Raw genomic sequence first — 21,187 nt, 5'->3', positions numbered from 1 at the left:
GCCTGGACTGGAAGTGCACCCTCTAGTGGCGTACAAGTCAATAGTTTATGAAAGCTACAGAAAAATCTTATGCAAAACAAACATCATCTGGTTAATACATCTTTAATCGCTAAAACTCTAAACAGCAATTAGTTGTTAACATCCATAGTAGCCGTGAGTGTGCCTTAGAGTGTCCGTGTGACCAGTCCATGCATGCCACCTCGCAGGGGAAGCTGCAGTGTAACCCGGGCATGTCAGCGAGGTTACCTAACGCGACAAAGTCTTGAAAGACCTGCTTAAGCACCTATTTGGATGGTTTTAGTGTAATAAAATATTTTTTTAGTTTTTCAACTATTTTCTTTTTTTTGTCCTATGATCCCAGATGTTTGTGATGCACATAAAGAAGTACATTTTTACCTTAAAAAATGACAATGAATGTATGTAACGTTTTAATGGCTGAATGTTTAAACGATGGGTAAAATATTTTATTAGGTAAAACATTTAAAATTTGAGTTTGGATGGAAATACACTTGCTTTCAGACTGACCAGCAAACTTTCCACTCCCTGAAGATGATTGTTTTCCTCTTAAAAGCTCTATGTCTTCCAAGCGTTTTATTCGTCTCAAGCTCAGTTGTGTTTATTGTTGTTCTTTCTCCCGTTACAGCAACTCTTCACAACCTTACCTTCAGTAGCGTCTGGTCTTGAAGTTTATAAGACTGAAAATAAAACCTGTTGTGTTACTCAGAAACCCCCAGAGTTTCCAAACATTAAACACAAGCACTGACACTAAAGACTTTTCATAAACCTGTTTGAATTGAAAAGGCAGACAATCAGAAACTAACGCCGTCCAAATAGGCGCAAATCTGCTGTTTGTAACAGCTGCCACAAGAGGGCAGCACACTCCCTCAGGAAGCGAACTGTTCCGTGTCTGGAGACCGTGTCGAGATGGTGCGATACGTTGCAGCTTTCCCTGCGATCAGGGCTCGTGTGTGTGCAGCCGTGCAAGCCGTCATGCCATGCTTGTGTGCAGTGAACAGTTTGGCGCTCGTGCCTGTCTTGTGTTGTGGCTGTGTTTTTGTTTTTATTTTCCCCCTCTCTCTCTCTCTCTCTTTCTCTTTTGGTTCGTTCGTTTTTTGCTGCTCTGGTTGCTTTTGGATGTCTGAGAAAGTGTGAGCTAGGACCAAATCTGTGAAAGGAATATATTATAAAAAAATGTTTATATATAAGCGTGTTAAATGCTGGCTATGCTGTGATCAAAAAAATTCTAGAAAGTTTCTGAAAAACTTTTCTCAACATGTTCGGATCGTTGTTGTCGCCTGTGCATAAGCGTGTCTGTCCTGTGGTTCTCTCTCGATCTCTCTGTGTGCGTGCGTGCGTGCGTGTGTGTGTGTGTGTGTAGCACAAGCAGCGATGCCCCGTGCTGGAGGAGCAGCTGGTCGACCTGGTGGTGTACGCCATGGAGCGCTCGGAGACCGAGGAGCAGTTCGACGACGGCGGCACTAGCCAGCTGCTGTGGCAACATCTGTCCAGTCAGCTCATCTTCTTCGTCCTGTTCCAGTTCGCCAGCTTCCCTCACATGGTGCTCTCGCTGCATCAGAAGGTACCAGTCGCTTCAATAAGGCCAGACGTTCTGTTGGAATAAAAGTAATGGCGCCTTGCAGAAGGATGACGTGTCTGTGTTCGCCGCGGTGGCCGGGCTGCGTTAGTGGATGTTTAGATGTGCGGTTTCTTTTTCTGTTTTTTACCTGTCTGTGAGCTTTAAAGTTACACGTTGTGAGTGCGCATGAAAAACTAACATTGCCTGAAAGTTGTTTGTTTGTGTGGCAGCTGGCTGGGCGTGGGCTCATTAAAGGCCGAGATCACCTGATGTGGGTGCTGCTGCAGTTCATATCCGGAAGCATCCAGAAGAACGCGCTGGCCGACTTCCTCCCCGTCATGAAGCTGTTTGATCTGCTTTACCCCGAGAAAGAGGTACGGGAAGAGAAGGAGAGAGAGAGACTTTTAAATTCAAGTGGAACACTTACTCTAGAAACAAAGCATTAGCTCCCGGAGGCAGTGTAGCTAGCTCTAGAGGGGGAAAAACAACGCCAGCAACAATGTGCTCAATTCTAGGAAGTACAGTATAGTAGTTGGCTCTGGAAACAATTTAACTGGGTATAGTCGCATTACAGCTGGCTTTATGGAAAAAAGGAAAAAAAGACAAACAGAAGCTTTGTTTCTGCTAAAAACAATATTGCTGGCTATAGAAAAAAAAGAAATAGGGAAAAAAATAGACCTGGAGCTTGCTCTAGAAACAATATCGCTAAATCCTGAAGCAATGTAGTATGGTCTAGACACAATGCAGGTGTCTCGAAGAAGCAATAAAAGTGAGCTTAGGAGCGATGTAGCTGTTGATGTAGGGATTGGAGGCAATATAGCTTACTCCAGAACCAATACAAGTAGCTTTAAAACATAATGAGCTAGAAATAATACAGCTATCTATAGCTAGCTCTAAAATCAATATGGCCTGCTGGAGAACGATGCAGCTGGCTCTAGAGACACTGTGCCGGACTCGAGAAACAGTATAGCAATAGTTGGCTATGGATACAATATGAAACAATGCAGTCGGCTTTCAAAGCAGTTTTGTTCTGCACCTGAACAGCAAGTGATCTGGTTCTGCGTAGAGGATATGTCTGTGTGTTCGGTTCTGACCCAGTGCTGAGTGAAGAGTGGTCCTCTAAGTGTGTGTGTGTGTGTGTGTGTGTGTGTGTGTGTGTGTGTGTGTGTTGCAGTGTATTCCAGTCCCTGACATCAACAAGCCGCAGTCCACACACTCCTTCGCTATGACCTGCATCTGGATCCATCTGAACCGCAAAGCCCAGAATGACAACTCCAAACTGCAGATCCCCATCCCACACTCCCTCAAACTGCACCACGAGTAACTCTCACACACACACACACACACCGTACACACAGTACGGAGTGTCGATGTATTACAAAACTTTCCCCAAGAAAAAGTTGTTTTTAATTTGCTGTTCAATAAATCTGATTAAATATTTCATGTTTTTTAAAAACTTTTTTTTACTTATTACAATTTAATCAGAGGCACTAGAACCAGGTGATGTACTGAATCTTTAGAACAATCTGGTCAGACTTTTATTACAGATAGACCCTTTTTTCGTCTTTTATCTGTCTTTGGGGGATAAAAGAAATTAAAGATGCAGTGCTCTTTCTGTCCAGCGTGTGGTGCTGTATCAGCGCTCCAGTGCCTGTGACTGATGGATTTTAAGATTTATTTGTGTGCATTTCAGTGCAATGTACATTTATATTTAACGACAAACAGAAAGTTAGTAGTTAAAAAATATATATATATTTTTTTATTTTTTGATATCCTGTTATTTTTCGTGTGAGGTTGATGACTCCTCCCTGTCGTGTTTTGCGTGCGTCAGGTTTCTGCAGCAGAGCCTGCGCAACAAGAGCTTGCCCATGACCGACTACAAGATCGCCCTGCTGTGCAACGCCTACTCCACCAACTCCGAGTGCTTCACGCTGCCCATGGGCGTCCTGGTGGAGACCATCTACGGAAACGGTTCGATGCGCATCGCGCTGCCCGGAACCAACTGCATGGCCTCGTGCTCCACAACGCCGCTACCCATGAACCTGCTCGACTCACTCACCGTCCACGCCAAGATGAGGTGAGCTGTAAAAACCAACCTCTGGTTTACACGCCTCATGACGTTTAAATGGGTATTTATTTCTTTATGGTCCATCCCATCATCCTAACCAAGCTCTATCCACCACATCTTCACCAAGCTCCACCCACCACATCTTCACCAAGCTCCACCCACCACATCTTCACCAAGCTCCACCCACCACATCTTCACCAAGCTCCACCCACCACATCTTCACCAAGCTCCACCCACCACATCTTCACCAAGCACCTTCCCACCACATCTTCACCAAGCCCCTTCCCACCACATCTTCACCAAGCTCCACCCACCACATCTTCATCAAGCCCCTTCTCACCACATCTTCACCAAGCCCCACCCACCACATCTTCACCAAGCCCCTTCCCACCACATCTTCACCAAGCCGCTTCCCACTACATCTTCACCAAGCTCCACCCACCACATCTTCACCAAGCTCCACCCACCACATCTTCACCAAGCTCCACCCACCACATCTTCACCAAGCTCCACCCACCACATCTTCACCAAGCTCCACCCACCACATCTTCACCAAGCTCCACCCACCACATCTTCACCAAGCTCCACCCACCACATCTTCACCAAGCACCTTCCCACCACATCTTCACCAAGCCCCTTCCCACCACATCTTCACCAAGCTCCACCCACCACATCTTCATCAAGCCCCTTCTCACCACATCTTCACCAAGCCCCACCCACCACATCTTCACCAAGCCCCTTCCCACCACATCTTCACCAAGCCCCTTCCCACCACATCTTCACCAAGCCTTTTCCCACCACATCTTCACCAAGCCGCTTCCCACTACATCTTCACCAAGCTCCACCCACCACATCTTCACCAAGCTCGCGATTTTCGAGTCCCCACATAATTGAATTTAGTTGTATTTTAACCACGCTTTTTAATAAAGGTCATTTTAGCAAAGGAGCTTTACAGAACGATGGACAAAATTATGAAAATAAAATAGAAAACAGGGGGGAAAAAAAGAAAGCAACCTTGAGAGGGAACCTGTCCTCATCTCGGTGACATCATGAGTGTATCTCAGTCCCTGGTGCTATAAGGTGGTGAAGTTCACTATAACGGTAGGTCCAGTATAAACCCTCTGTGATCATCTCTTTCTACAGCAGGGCCTTAAGGATAAGAATTAAAACATGATGAATTAGTGGATTTTCTTCTAAAACTGAAATGTAATGGAAATTTGCACATTAACAAATTTGCAAACCAAAAAAAAAACAGTCTTTGATCGTTTCATAAGTTTCCCAAGATTCATTATTTATGCAAATGCTTCTCCCACATTAAATTCTTTGTGAGCTTAACTATACACAGCGCACCACTCGTACAGCCCGAGCGAGGCCTTGTCTTCTATAATTCTTCATTTAACGAGGTCCTGTTATGCAAATCAGCTTCTGTTCTCCCGAGACTCGTAGCTGCATCACGCTAAAAACCTCTCCACACTCAGTCCTTACTATCGTTTCCCTCCTACAGAAGGTGTTTAATTTCAAGCCTGGAGGTGTTCGATCGGCCGTTGTGCAACACCAGAACTCGGTGTGGAGAAGTCGACTGAATCTCCTGCGCCGTAACACACTGCGCTTTTGTTTTTGTTTGTGTTCATGAGAGAATCACTTGTGCTTAGTCATTCCATGTGTGTGTGTGGGGCAGTGGTGTGTCCTGCTGTCAGCTCGGCCGTAGAACGATGACTAACTGCGGAGAGTCACGATGAATGTTAATCAGTGTCATGTCTTCTGTTTATTTACGGTTAAGTAGAATTAATTAATTTGCCATCCCGGAGGACAGATAATCAAACGCTCGTCTGCGAGGACTCGTGTGATGTAAAGTAGAACTGGAAATGTTTTCGCTTCTCAGTGAAATGTTTTATTCTGAGCAGCAAAGTTATTTTGATTGATAGTGTTGTTTCCTCTGATTATATTATATTTCCAGATCTGACGACATTTATTACAATCTGCATTCAAGCTCCACAGTTTAACATCTAGGGAATCCCTGAAATAAAAGTGCAGTGCTGTCATTATTCCGACTTCTAGCATACTCACAATACTTGACACAGGTTTTACTCCGGATGCCCTTCCTGACGCAACCCTCCCATTTTTTACGGGCTTGGGACCGGCACTGCGCCCAATGACTGGGTGGTATAAGGTGTGGCAATCCACCGATAGCAGAGCTCCAACCCAAATCCTCAGATCTCAAAATCAACAACCTAAAGCCTTAGCTGCCTGAGCTACAACTTTTCTTAATCAACAACGATATACAACGAAGTGCAAATACTCAACAATTCTGAACGGATTGTTTCTTCTCAATAAAGTTGAACTTTAAAGTTTTGAAACGTTGAGTTGCCAAATCAAAATAAGTCGAAACATCAGGTTTCTAGGTCAAAACGAAAAGTTACCACATCATAACGCCAAGAGATTGAATCGGAACACCGAGGCAGCGAGTCTAAATGTGCTACCGGTGATTCGAGACAATAAGCTGGAGAGCCAAATGGTCAGATGCTAAATCTAAACAAGGAGTTGCTGAGTCAGAATGTTAAGCTGGTGAGTCAGAAGGCCAAGGTCCTGAATCAGAACGTCAAGTTGGCGAGTCGAAATGTCAAGCTGGTGAGGAGGCCAAGAAACTGAATCAGAATGTCAAGTTGGCGAGTCGAAACATTGAGTTTCTAAATGAAAGAAAAAAAAAGATACTAAAAGATACTAATTATGGGATACCACATCAAAAAGAGGAGACAGATCATCAAAAAATCTAAATCAAAAAATATTAAGTGGAATTTTTGGGATGCTATATGGAAAATAGTGAGATTCTTTGGGAAAACAAGATTAAGGTGGAATACTGAGATGCTAAGTAAAATAGTAAAAAAATAAAAATTCTAAATAACGACACAATTTTGTTATAATAATAAGCAACTTATGAAATACCAATTCAAAACGATTATGTTTGTACTTAAAATAACAAAATATTATTCCAAAATAAGACAAAAATGCAAAGTTCCATTAAGGTGATAAGATTCTAACATCAGAACCGATGAGAGTTTAAAATGAATAAATTTACAAAGTAAGTCAGGATAAGGACAAAAGAATGTTTCACTGCACCTTGCGGTTCAGAGCTTCTCTATACAAGTCAGTCTATACAAGTATGAGTTATGACTCTGAAAGGAGTGTGACTCTAAAGCGAGTCCCTCGAGACTCCTGGCTATCTCCTTAGGCACTGTGGTTCCATCACTGAGATCAGATCTGTGTAATTATTATGGATGCAATCAAAGTACATTGTCGAAAAAGGAGATGAAGACTCCAGTACAGAACTGTACAGGACCTGAAGTAGTGAAGTGCCTGTCTTCTTGTCTTTTAATGTGTAGCACAAGCCTGATCAAAAATGATTTGTTCATCCCAAAGGTGTTCTATCGGGTTGAGGTCAGGACTATCTACAGGCCAGTCAAGTCCTCATGAACCTTGCTTTGTGCACTGGTGCGCAGTCGTGTTATAACAGGAAGGGGCCGTCCCCAAACTGCGCCCACAAAGTTGGAGCATAGAATTGTCCGAACTGTCTCGGTATGTTCAAGCATTGAGTTATTTTTACTGGAACTAAAGGGCCAAGCCTAACTCCCTCCAAATTCACAACCTCACACCAGTTCCAGTATGACTCGCACCAGTGCACAAAGCAAAGTTCATAAAGACATGGATCAGCAAGTTCGGTGCGCAAGAACTTGACTGGCCTGCACAGAGTCCTGACCTCAACCCCTTTGGGACGAATTAGAGCGGAGACTGCAAGCCAGGCCTTCTCATCCAATATCGGTGTCTTCTGGAACAATGGTCAAAAATTTTCATAAACACCCTCCTAAACCTTGTGGAGAGCCTTCCCAGAAGAGTTGATGCTGTTATAGCTGCGAAGGGGGTGGGGCCAACATCATATTAAACTTTACGAATTAAGAATTGGATGTTACTCATATGCGTGAGAAGGCAGGCGAGCGAAAACTTTTGACAATACAGTGTTTCTCACAGTATTTTTACTGGTAGTGATATTTTTGTTTTGAGGAATGCTCAACATCCCTGCACACTCATACTGACTCACTTGTCTCGGTGTGCTAGTCTGATCCACAGTATAGCCACCCGGGTCATAAAGCTGGCCCACGCCAAGTCCAGCATCGCTCTAGCGCCGGCGCTGGTGGAGACCTACAGCCGCCTGCTGGTCTACATGGAGATCGAGTCTCTTGGAATCAAAGGCTTCATCAGTAAGTCCTCACTTGTACCCAAGGTTAAGGCCTGCTCAGTTATTGATTTGTAGAGCTATTGATGCACTCGATACGGTAGCTTAGAGAGAGAAGAGCGTGGTCTGTGCTTAATGAGCCGTATTAATTAGTGGACTGATTCCTCTGATGGAAACACCAAACACTTCTGTCTCTTCTCTCTGGCGTGATCCAGGTCAGCTGTTGCCAAATGTGTTTAAGTCCCACGCTTGGGGTATTCTTCACACGCTGTTGGAGATGTTCAGTTACAGGATGCACCACATCCAGCCACACTACCGTGTCCAGCTCCTGTCACACCTCCACTCGCTCGCCGCTGTTCCACAGACCAACCAGAACCAGCTGCACCTCTGGTAAGGACCTGAGCACTTTGTAGGTTTGAATGGATGACAAATTGATGGATAAAGAGATAATAGTGTGTCTGTGGGTAAAGTGATGGAGTGATTGATAAATTATGAGCAAGTCATAACTTTAAACAATGGTAATGCTGGACCCCAGCTATTAACGTGTGTGTGTGTGTTAGTGTGGAAAGTACTGCTCTGAGGCTAATCACAGCACTGGGGAGCTCCGAGGTGCAGCCGCAGTTCACGCGCTTCCTCAGCGACCCGAAGACGGTGCTGTCGGCCGAGTCGGAGGAGCTGAACCGAGCGCTCATCCTCACCCTCGCCCGCGCCACACACATCACCGGTACCCCCTCATACACAGTGATTTGATACATGCACACATATTAGGGTGAACTCTGTATGACGTGTGGTTCTCCTCTGTCTTATGGCTCCAGATTTCTTCACGGGCTCTGACTCGATCCAGGGAACGTGGTGTAAGGACATTCTACAGACCATCATGAACTTCACACCTCACAACTGGGCCTCACACACACTCAGCTGCTTCCCCGCTCCTTTGCAGGTCAGTAACCGACACCCGATTTTAACGTTAAAGCAGGATGCTGTGACAATTAAGTTGGGTTTTAGAGTACTTTAGAAGTGCAGATATCTCACACCTCTGTAACTGAAATACGTTTCACCACTGGTTCCTAACCTGGAAGTGTCTCTTTGATTTCCTATAAAGCCAGGCTGACGGATATCTAGAACCTGTTTAGAATGTAAAATCCAAATAATGTGTTTGTGCTTGTGATTGGAAAGATGGTTTGTTATACTGTAAGATACGTATAGAAAAGGCAACAAAAAGAGAGAAAGAAAGAGTGTGATCGTAGTTTTCAGTAACGTATCCGTATGCTCTGTTAGTCACCACCCCAGAATGTCAGAAATCTGTTTTGTCCTTGTTTTGTTTCTTGTTTTATTCGGTACCACTCCATCTGTGTGGTGTGTCAGACGCAGCAGCGCTCTGTAGGGAGACACGACACTTATTTCCGTTGCAACATTTTCGCGCAGTTATATCTGTCCTCTTTAAAGTACGCCTTCGAGGAAGCATCGGTTTGACGTCTGGCCCGTTCCTCTACCGCGTGTTCTCGACGCAACAGAAGTCGTCGAGCATTTTCAACAGTTGTCGTCTCCTTCCTTCCTGCAGGCGTTCTTTAAGCAGAGCACCGTTCCTCAGGAGAGCCGCTTCAACCTGAAGAAGAACGTCGAGGAGGAGTACAGGAAGTGGAAGTCCATGACCAACGAGAATGACATCATCACTCACTTCTCCATGCAAGGCTCTCCGCCGCTGTTCCTCTGCCTGCTCTGGAAGATGCTTCTAGAAACCGACCACATAAACCAGATCGGCTTCAGGTCAGCCAACAGTTTTACTTATGTGTTTTTTTTTTTTTTTTAAATTGTCTCTCAGCAGGGACGTCATCCTGTGATGATGTCAGTGCTCACGATTTAAGGATGTCCCAATACCTTTTACAAGTTGCGGTTTCTCAGTAACAAAAATCTGGAGAGGGAATGACTCTTTACTGCTGCTTAACATAAGCGATGACAGGAACAGACTTGTTTTACAGGCCGTGTCTAATTATTAGGAACATCATAATCAAAATCACTTCACGGCGGTAATCTTTAACCACACGTCCATGTTTTTCCTCCGGTATTATTTATCAAGGACACTTTTGTACCGACTCAGTTGATCTTGAAACGCTGTGTTTGTTGTAAGCCCGCAGCTGCGGCTCGCTCCACAAAGTCGTTTTGTGTTGAGACCCCGGCGGCGTCTTCTCATGACTCCAGATCACGATCTCTCACTGACAACGCGGCTAGTGTTTGGAGCGCGAAGATGGATGAAAGGATGGGAATATCCTGAGAAGGCTACTTAATCTACAGAAAGAAAGAAGAGGGCGGTAAAGATAAACAAGGCGTCTCACTTGAAAACCGAAACATCTTTGGTGTTTAAAGCACCAGAAATAAAGTGTGTTCCCCGGACCTGTCAGGGTGCAAAAAGAGATTTCATAATGATCTTGAAGCTAGAGGTTTCCACATCATTAAAGAACGATCGTATTTACTGATATAGCAGAAAAAAACAAAAAAGAAAATCATTGTTCAAACTGAACTGATGCGTGAGTCCTTTGCTCCTGAGGGATTTTCGGCGAAGCAGCAAGGATAAATGAGATGTTCATTACTATTGTTACTGTTGTTATTCATCATTATTCATTATTCATGAGCGAAGCGCCCCTCTGACTGCCTCATTTCATGCATGACTGGCTACATCTCCTGACGTCTATTTTCTGTCCTCGAATACCCGATTGTTTTCTCAGTCACAAGGCTCTCGGGACCCGTTTACGTACATGACGGAAAAACAACGTTCCTGCGTGTTCATCCAAATTCTCCAATTTTAGAGCTTCCAAAACCCTGCTTAATGAGACTCTTAGCCACAATAAAACATCTGAACGTTGCAAACGTTTTAACGTCAGTGATTGAGGATCACAGTCGAGGATCCAACTGCAGTTGTTCCTGTTAGCATTCGACACGTGGGACGCCTCGCCCTCACTTGAAGGGGGTTACCGCCCAAGACCTGATCTCACTTTAATGTACAACCTGACCACACCAAACTTCAAACACAGATTCCAACTTCCATCACCCAAAAGAAACATCTTGGAATAAGTATCGAAATTTACGTTGTATATGTCCTTTACAGGGTTTTGGAGAGAATCGGGGCACGCGCCCTCGTCGCTCACGTACGCACGTTTGCCGATTTCTTGGTGTACGAGTTTTCAACATCGGCGGGCGGGCAGCAGCTGAACAAGTGCATCGAGATCCTGAACGACATGGTGTGGAAGTACAACATCGTCACTTTGGACCGTCTTATCCTCTGCCTGGTGAGGACCTTTAGAATTGGATGTTTGGGGAAAACTATTATCAAACTGCTGCATGCAAATCTTAACCTTTTAACGTTTTTCTTTTTTTTGGCACACATTCACATCTGTCCGAAACCATTAATAACACCATAAAGCTCTAAACCCTAGGCTGGAGTTATAATGTAAATTGATTTATTGAATGCTCCTGCTATAATATGTTCTCATCTATAAACATAATTTGTTCTCCATGTTTATGGCCGGTGTGTTCGTGTGATAGTCAATATTTGTACATTTCTAATAACCCAGCTTTTTATTAGCTGCTAGCCAATCGATAATGTCAGCCATTGACGGTAAGGCCTCTCCCGCTCTCAGCAGGCTCAGTTTATTGATTGTTCAATGATTAAGACAATTATTATATGTATTTTTTTTAGCTTATTTATTTTAGGAAATTGCAACAAAACAGGATTTGTATGAAGCCGTATTAAAAGTGTGTTTATCAATGGTTATTTATAAATGGCAATCAATAAAGCTTTCAATCCAGGTCTAGTAAAATCTGCAACATACGAACGATATTGACGTTACAGCAAATCTTCACTGATGCGAGGATGTAAACCAGAGATAATTTGAGTGATTTATTTTGCCATCCTTTGATATTAAATAGCGTGCTGCTAAAGCTCAACATGTTTTTTTATGTTTTATTCACTCCGATTATTTGCTGATGCGTAGGCGATGAGAAGTCATGAGGGCAATGAGGCACAGGTGTGTTACTTCATCATCCAGCTCCTCCTCCTCAAACCCAACGATTTCCGCAACCGCGTCAGCGACTTTGTCAAAGAGAACGCTCCGGAACACTGGCTACAGAGCGACTGGCACACCAAGCACATGTCCTACCACAAGGTAACCTCACCTAGTTTACCTAGCTTATCTACCTTACTGAACCTCTTCAAAACGCATCACCACCAGTTTCAGGTACATACTCCTCATATATACAAGGTCTACCATTTGGTGACTTTACCCAACATGCCAAACTGCTGTTCATACACAGGGGGACCTTAAATAATACATATAATATCAATGGCATTACATGGGTAATTTACTTAAAAACTGAATTCGACATCTATTACCAGGTGACACTCCAGCACACCAGATACAAATACTACCACACGCTGACCTCACACAACACACTAAATACAAAATACTCCCACAAGGTGACCTCACCCAATATACGAAATACAAAATAATCCCAAAGGGTAACCTTACCCATCACACCAAGTACAAGTTCTACCCCTAGGAGACCCCCCCCCCCCCAGGTTAAGTTTTACTACAAGATGACCTTACCCAACACATCAAAGGTGACCTTACCCAACATACCAAGTATAAAATACTCCAAAAAGGTGACCTTACCCAACATACCAAGTATAAAATACTCCAAAAAGGTGACCTTACCCAACATACCAAGTATAAAATACTCCAAAAAGGTGACCTTACTCAACACACAAAGTACAAAATACTCCCACAAGGTGACCTTACCCAACAGAATAAGTTCTACCACGAGGTGCTCTTACCCAACACACCAAGTACAAATACTACCACACAGTGACCCTACCAATACACACAATATAAAATACTACCACACTGTGATCAATACTACCGAATATAAATACTTAATCCAGGGTGACTTTATCCAACACATCAGCTACAAAATACTTTTACAAGCTGACCTAAACCAACACCAAATACGAATACTACCATATGCTGACCTTACCCAACACAACAAATGCAAGTTCTACCACAAGGTGACCTTGCAAACACAAATACGATTACTTCCACAAGGTGACCTTACCAAAGACCAAACACGAATGCTACCACAGTGTGACTTCATAAAACACCAAATATGAATAGTACTACAGGGTGACCTTCCCTAATGCATTAAATAGTAAGGCTACTACCCAGTGACTTTACCCAACACACCAAATTATAAACACTACACATATTGTCCTTTTATAACACATTAAATATGAGCTCTACTATAAGGTGACATTGGCCAGCTAGAAGAAGAAATACGAACACTACACGTTGCCCTTACCCAACATACCAAATATATCTATCATAAAGTAACATTACACAATACACCAAAAATGGATACTTCCACAATGTGGCTTCACCCAGTACATAAATCAAAGGATCTACCACAAGGTTGCTTCAACCAACACACCAAGGACAGGTTTTACCACAAGGTCGCTTTACCCAAATTTGTGATTGTGCTCCACACACCATTTACAAGTTTGAGATGCATGTAGCAATAACCATTTTATCTGATGCAACCAGACTTCCTCTAGCTTGCATTCATCATCAGCATCTTTTTGTGCCCTTTAACAGCTCAAGTGTCTGTCACTGCAGAAAAGTGCTTGAGGATGTTTGCGTTTGATGAATGTATTAATAATTCTCTTTTGACTTGCTGCATTCATTTTCTCAACTGAATGAATGATACTTTGGAACAGAAAGCTTTTCACTCATTATTATTCAGATTGCGTCCAGCATAGAGATAACGGCAAATGAATTAATTCTCCCTTTCTCTCTCTTTCTCTCTCCTTTTCCTTAAATGGGATTGAACAGGCTGTACCTGCTGCCCTGTCTTTCATGCTGGCATTTAGAAAGTTGCAGTGTTTGCCCTCTCCTGCGTTCTTGTGTAACTGTGGCAAATGTTAAAGAGGGAGAATTCAATTATAATGACACATCCTGACCCCTTACCCTGACCCCTATAATAGCAGTACCGGATCTGGCTGTTTGCCCATGAAATTATGAAACACACCCCTTTACTTGGGTATTGTTTTTTAAGATAAATGAAAAAGCTTGCTGTGGAAACATTTTAAAGATTTAAAATAAATATTTGCTTCATTATTGATAGCTTTGAGAGGATCTTGGCATCTTCAAGAGGTATCCTATTCATTCTATGCTGGAATCGATGCAAGAAATCATGAATTGATGGAAGTGATGTAGGAAGCCACGGGCTCTAACGACAGTTTCTCTCTTCTTCTTCTTCTTCTTCTTCTCCATATGCAGAAGTACCCAGAGAAACTGTACTTTGAGGGTCTGGCGGAACAAGTGAACCCTCCCATGCAGCTCCAGTCACAGTATCTGCCTATCTACTTCGGCAATGTGTGTTTGCGCTTCCTGCCCGTCTTTGACATTGTAATCCACCGCTTCCTGGAGCTGCTGCCAGTTTCCAAGTCCTTGGAAACTCTTTTGGACCACTTAGGGGGATTGTACAAATTCCATGGTAAGGGGGATTGAAAAGGATTGATTTGTCTTTGCATGATAAAGATCTGTTGTTGGTTGTTTTTTTGGGGATGGGCTGGGGGTGCTTTATATGTTGATGTAGGCTTGGTCAAGACTAGTTTTCTCTGTCCTGTTTTCTTCAAACCTCCTACCTTATTGTTGTTTTGACAGATCGGCCAGTGACGTACCTCTACAACACCTTGCACTACTATGAAAGGCACCTACGTGACCGCACCAATCTTAAACGCAAGCTGGTCCACGCCATCATGAGCTCTCTGAAGGATAACCGTACTCCCGGATGGTGCCTAAGCGAGACCTACCTCAAGTTCGGCATGAATCCACGCGAGGATAACATCTGGGTCCCGGACGACACCTACTACTGCAAACTCATCGGGCGCCTTGTAGAAAATATCCTTCATTTCGTTTTTTGAAAGTTTTTCCAAACATGCTGTACGTATTTCCGCTGTGTAGCAATGGATGTCCTCCTAATCCGAGTCAGAGTTGAGAGGGTTTAGAGGAATTTTAGACAGATCAAGGCTAGAGCAATGGATGGATAAACAGACGGGCTAGAAGAAGAACACCAAAAAAGCAAGGATAAACAGTAAGATGAATAAACAGAAAGTACTGTTTATTATTGGGACAAAAAGATAAGACGTGAGAGGAGACAGAACCAACAGACAGGCCAGGTAGCAAGGCCAAGGACGTAGACTAGTGAATCGACATGCAGACCAGTAAGAAAGTCTAGACAGACAGATAGCAAGGCTTGAACAGACGTATAGATGGTTAAACAGATAGAAATAGTCTTAAAGAATAATAAAAAGATTTTTAATGTTAATGGATTGAACACTATAATACACGGTGTTGTTTTTCCTTAACATGCATCACCGATGGCAGGAAAATCTCCAGGCCCTTTCCCCAACTGTGACTGGAGGTTTAACGAGTTCCCAAACCCTGCGGCACACGCGCTTCACGTCACCTGTGTGGAGCTTATGGCGCTCGCCGTGCCGGGGAAGGACGTGGGAAACGCGCTGCTAAATGTAGTGCTCAAGAGGTCAGAGGTCATGGCTGTAGCAGGCACTCTTTGCTAATGCTGGTCTTTATTTCTCTTTAATGTTTAAACTAGCAGACAGAACTCTCTCTCTCTGGTTGCGTCCAAGTCTGATGTAACTGTTAGATTTTGAAGAAGTGTGCGTGAGGGCGAAATGTTTGTTTATATAGTGTTTGATTGTGTCCTTGCTTTCTCTTACAGTCAGCCACTCGTGCCCCGGGAGAACGTGACCGCTTGGATGAACGCGATCGGCCTAATCATCACCGCTCTACCCGTACGTCCAGTTCCCTCCCTCATACACACTTTATCCTCCAAGTTCACTCACTCCCTCGCTGAGACTTGCTGGCTTTTCTGCTGTCCTTGATTCATTTGTGTTGTTCTATCTTTCTGACACATGATTTGTGTTGAACCATTACAGAAATCGGAGTCAAATGTTTTTGATAAGGATTGATAAGTTTATTCTGGCGCGTTATGTTACATCATCATTCTTACTTGGATGAAAAAGAACAAACAATTAGTATCAAAGACACATAGTTTGTTATGCCATAACTCAAAGCTATATTTTAAATCTATTGCACATCACATCATATAATCAGAAATAACTTAATATTACAACAACCTGATCTGGATTTAGACAACAAATGTGGCAGGAATTCTTTAGCAGCTACAATCCTTACTTAAAAGCCTTCCCAGAGCGCCCTGAGCTCCTAACGCACTGGATATTGTGTTTAAAAAAAAAAAACATTCTGCCAACTCAAATAGGTCACAGCAATATTAATCACGTTTCACTGAAATATTAATCACTTCGAGCGCTCCTGTGCTTCTGGCAGCTGTGCTTGCAAAGTTTGAAAAATAACAGCCTACTCGACTTTTCCCCTGATTTGTTCGGGCGTACTGCTGCTGCCAGAGAATGAACACGAAAACAGGCCGTCTCTCTCAGTTCATTAATCTTTGTTCTTTTTTTTTCCTTTACTACATCCACACAGATTTGCTGTGTCTGGTTATCTGGTTCACCTCTGGATTATTGCTCAACAGAGAAAAACTTAAAATGAAGTTTAAAGAAAACTATAAATCTATTCAGAAATGTGAGCTGATGGCTGAACATTCGCAGAAAAGAGAAATAAATAATACCAAGCTAAGAAGTTAAAATATAGCTCAGTTTCCAATATACTAAACTATGAAAAATTTGTATGCAAAGGTTAAATATAGTGTAGGTAAAGTATATCTAACAGTTATGCTGAAGTATAGCTCAGTTCAAAAACAGCTAAATCTCAAATACACACAGCTGTTATGTTCGACTATAGCTAAATATAAAATGTATCCAACTTGTATGTGAAAATATAGCTACAGTTTAGACATACCCAACTCTTATGTTAAAATACAGATAGATATAAAATGTAGCCAACTTTTATGTTAAAGTATAGCTAGAGTTTAAATATACTCAACTCCTATGTTAAAAAAGCTAGATATCAAATATACTATCTATATTCTAACAAAAGAGTTTCGTGTATCAAATATAGCCAGCTCTTCTGTTAAAATGTAGCTAGATATAATATATAGCCAACTTTTATGTAAAAGTATAGCTAGAGTTCAAATATACTCAACTTTTATGTTAAAAAAGTTAGATATCAAATACACGAAACTCTTTTGTAAGAATATAGATAGTATAAATATAGCCGAATTTTATGTAAAAGTATAGCTAGAGTTCAAATATACTCAACTTTTATGTTAAAAAAGTTAGATATCAAATACACGAAACTCTTTTGTAAGAATATAGATAGTATAAATATAGCCGACTTTTATGTAAAAGTATAGCTAGAGTTCAAATATACTCAACTTTTATGTTAAAAAAGTTAGATATCAAATACACAAAATTCTTTTGTAAGAATATAGATAGTATAAATATAGCCGACTTTTATGTAAAAGTATAGCTAGAGTTCAAATATACTCAACTTCTATGGTAAAATACAGCTAGATATTAAATATGCACAACTCTTGCGTAAAAGTATAGCTTGAATTTAAATGTCCACAACTCTTATATAAAAGTGTAGCTAGAGTTTAAGTATACTTTAGGTTTACCAGACAGTGAAGTTAAAATATAGAGGGAGTTCAGATTTTCCTAGGTCTGAATAAACTGAGGGTAACGTATACCAAACTCAGGCATTAACGGATAGCTGGAGTTCTGGTTATAGTATAGCTGTGATACTAATATACATTACTCCGGAGTTTACTGTACTGTTGTTCAAGAAGACCCAACCCTTAAAAATAAAAATAACTTAAACAGCTGTTAATTTATACTGGAAATTACACTCAAGTTTGAAGTTAAAGTTTTAATACCAGAGGTTCAGGTCTACCTGAAGCTCAAGTACACCCAACTTTGTGATCGGAGTTATGTTGTACTGTATACTATGTGAAATGTTCATATTAAACAACATTACACGGTGAAGTGTTTCTTCAGGAATTGTGGTTCTAAAATTTAGAAGTTTAAGTTGCGATGATTTATCCCTTACTTTCCCACAGGAGCCGTACTGGATCGTACTACACGACCGCATTGTTAGCGTGATTAGCAGCCCTGCGCTAACCTCGGACACGGACTGGGTCGGTTATCCCTTCCAGCTGCTGGACTTCACGGCATGCCACCAGTCATACTCGGAGATGTACTGCAGCTACGTGCTAGCGTTAGCGCACGCCGTGTGGCATCACTCCAGCATCGGGCAGCTTTCTCTCATTCCCAAGTAAGTTCTAAAGGAACCGAGAAAAGGGATAAACGCTAGAACAGACTTGGGATTCAAGCAGATTAAGGATTTTACTGCTTTTAAGACTTTTGATGCACTCTTATTTTATTTAGGAAGGTTTCTTTTTTATTCAGATCAAAAGACATTGAAGTGGATAATAACTGCAGTAATAAATTATCTGCAGCAGCTAGTAGTCGCTCAGTAGACGGCAAATAGTGTTAGCGTTCTCCAGTGTTATTTCCACTGACCTTTTCACTGACTTATGTTTTGCTTTGGCTTTGTTTAGACATTGCGTGTGTGTGTGTGTGTGTGTGTGTGCGCTCCTAACGGAGTGTTATTCTTATTTTGTTTTATGTTTCGTCTGCCAGAGCTGCCCAAATATGACTGTAATATCCAGACTACTGACCTCCACTGTCACCAGTGATGTGTGTGTGCGTGTGTGTGTGTTTGAGCGAGGTAGTGAGACAAAGGTCATCAGGCACAGCAGACATGCTTTAATGCCTTTGTTAAGGCATATATTTTCTGGCAATGCTCACAAGAAGGACACACACACACACACACACACACACACACACACACATACACACTTAAACATACAGTAAAGTTCTTGAATAGTTTACAGAGTTTTTTGCTTTTTGTTTAACCTTCAAGTGAAAACTCTGTCACACACACACACACACACACACACACACAAATGTCTTGCAGTATATTAAGAAATGCTGAAGCACGCGTGACGTGTCACACTTACATATAGTAAAGGGGAAAAAATTCAAGAAAACTAGAAGTGCACATTTGCAGATTGTAGGCTCATTTGTATATTACAAGATATCAGCATTGTAAAGGTCAGTACTGAACATGATTAGTCCCATATTCGGTGACACAATTTTTTCATGGTTTGACAATTTTCGCTGAATTAGCGGAACCTCAGCAAACGAGTGCCCTCCCTCATGAATTTTTATTATTTTCTTAAGAATTTTGAGCCGGCATACAGACAGGAGCCGTTCAAAACTTGTTTGTGTCAGTGGAAAACCGAGCGAAGCGGGTTTATGCTTTTTTTTTTTTCCCCTTTAAGTCAGAAAGCTCTTTGGAAAGAGTCAGCCCAAAATAGTAACATTGCCTTAAGTATACATTTAAAAGCCACGTGCATTGTTTTTTAATACCTTCTATACATTTAATGAACTTCTAAACTGTACGAAACATATCCGTACATTTGAATTTCTTTGCAGATTTTTTTTTTTTTCAAGGTGACGTAAGATAAGTAATTGAACACATCAGGATGTTTGTTTGTGCCCGCATCACGCAAAAACTACTAAACGAATTTTAATGGGGTTGCCGCAGGTGTATTTGGCCAAGCTTGAGGTAACATACAGGCTTTGTTTCATCGCAATCGGCCCACAAGAAGTGAAGATAGACTACTTTAATTAATTAATCTAAATAGAAAATGTCATTGTATTATTTAAAAATGAACGTTGAAAATTATAAGTTCATCTTACAATTTAACGGGTGGCGCTGTAAATTTTTTTTTTTTTTTTAGAACGCGCTTATGAGCGCGCAGTTGAAATCTACTTAATAAACGCGATGTCACTTTCATTCCGCGCACTTCACGGTAACACGAAAAATGTTAGTATATTACAACATTGAACTGATGGCGCTGTACATTTGCTAAAACAGGCAATTAAATTCCACAGGCACGTCTAGCTGGTATTATTTTTGGATGGCTGGACCCGATTATCTGCATTTACTTTATTTCTTATATATCACAATACAAATTTTCACCTTTAAATGAATTCAATCCATATCCTGAGGTTCTGCTCTGTATATATTCCTGCAAATAAAATCAAAGCAACCAAAAAAAAATGTTTAATCATAATTTAGTTTTTTAGATCTTTGCCACTTTTTAAACCCTTTCATACATACTCAGGAACCGCCGAAGTTTGTGATACCAAGTACCATTGAAGAAGAGTACTACATGTTAGACTTTGATTGGCTGGCATCACTTCTAGGACCATCACTCACACCAGTTATGCTCTCCTGACAGCCACTGAGATTCAAACTTGTAATTGTTGGCCAGAGTTTTCACAGGGTTGGGATATAAGATGGTGAGTCTCTGTGCTTGTAACGTTGCAGGTTCCTGTCGGAGGTCTTGAAGCCATTGGTGAAAACCGAATTCCAGCTGCTCTACATCTATCACCTGGTCGGGCCTTTTCTACAGCGCTTCCAGCAGGAGAGGACACGCTGCATGCTCGAGGTTCACACACATTCACTTAGTTGTAATCCTGTTCCAGTTACACGCTTTCCTGACTTTCCAGGGTTTCTTTGATCGAGCTCTTTTTATCCGTGGCTTGTTTTCTGTTACGGCAGCTCAGCAGCTTCAGCTGAGAAAGCAACATCAGTACAGGATTCGTGCCTCGTTTTTAACCTTCACTCGCCTGTATTGTGTGTATATAAGCTACGATTATTAGATTAATCTTTCTCTTTTAAATTCCACCCATTCAGCATCTATGATTTTTATTAAACAGAAATGTTTTTCCCCAGTGATAACATTCACATTTTTCTCCCTCCCTCACACACACACACACACACACATGCATTTAGATGTGTTTGTGTTTTTCCTCTCAACCATTCTATTTATATAAACAGCTTCTGCTCCAGTTCCCCGGACATATGACATTAGCTGTAGCACATTATTTTGCATACACACTCATGCATGTTCAGTATGATCTGAGTCTCTTATATAACCTCACACATGCATTCATGCGTCCTCAGATCGGGGTGGCCTTCTATGAGATGCTGCAGGCCGTGGATCACCAAAGCAAGCACCTGGCGTACATGGACCCCATCTGTGACTTCCTGTACCACATTAAGTACATGTTCACCGGAGACAGCGTCAAGGACCAGGTATACACACTGATGTCCAGTGTCAGTACTATAGCTCTGTCTGTTCCCCAGTGGCCTCCAACCTTCCTCCTGGCTGTTCCCCAGTGGCCTCC

At 42.0% G+C, this 21,187-nt stretch overlaps 1 protein-coding gene across 2 annotated transcripts in view; it reads left to right on the top strand.

Moving 5' to 3' along the window:
- Positions 1-21,187, top strand: part of med23 (mediator complex subunit 23) — a 34,394-nt gene that overhangs the window by 11,011 nt on the left and 2,196 nt on the right. For both annotated transcript variants that reach the window (XM_053491028.1, XM_053491027.1), the window contains 18 exons: positions 1,379-1,579; positions 1,807-1,950; positions 2,751-2,896; positions 3,408-3,653; positions 7,755-7,897; positions 8,088-8,262; positions 8,433-8,596; positions 8,688-8,812; positions 9,434-9,639; positions 10,976-11,156; positions 11,862-12,032; positions 14,199-14,415; positions 14,586-14,822; positions 15,300-15,465; positions 15,664-15,736; positions 17,983-18,197; positions 20,325-20,445; positions 20,964-21,095. In XM_053491028.1, the coding sequence (XP_053347003.1) occupies positions 1,379-1,579; positions 1,807-1,950; positions 2,751-2,896; positions 3,408-3,653; positions 7,755-7,897; positions 8,088-8,262; positions 8,433-8,596; positions 8,688-8,812; positions 9,434-9,639; positions 10,976-11,156; positions 11,862-12,032; positions 14,199-14,415; positions 14,586-14,822; positions 15,300-15,465; positions 15,664-15,736; positions 17,983-18,197; positions 20,325-20,445; positions 20,964-21,095 (3,063 nt within the window). The remainder of the gene's footprint in view (positions 1-1,378; positions 1,580-1,806; positions 1,951-2,750; positions 2,897-3,407; positions 3,654-7,754; positions 7,898-8,087; positions 8,263-8,432; positions 8,597-8,687; positions 8,813-9,433; positions 9,640-10,975; positions 11,157-11,861; positions 12,033-14,198; positions 14,416-14,585; positions 14,823-15,299; positions 15,466-15,663; positions 15,737-17,982; positions 18,198-20,324; positions 20,446-20,963; positions 21,096-21,187) is intronic.

This window comes from Clarias gariepinus, chromosome 2 (genome assembly GCF_024256425.1).
Source record: "Clarias gariepinus isolate MV-2021 ecotype Netherlands chromosome 2, CGAR_prim_01v2, whole genome shotgun sequence".
NCBI classification, from domain to species: domain Eukaryota; kingdom Metazoa; phylum Chordata; class Actinopteri; order Siluriformes; family Clariidae; genus Clarias; species Clarias gariepinus.
The sequence above is the reverse complement of the archived record's forward strand: the minus strand, read 5'-3'. Positions and strand labels throughout refer to the sequence as shown.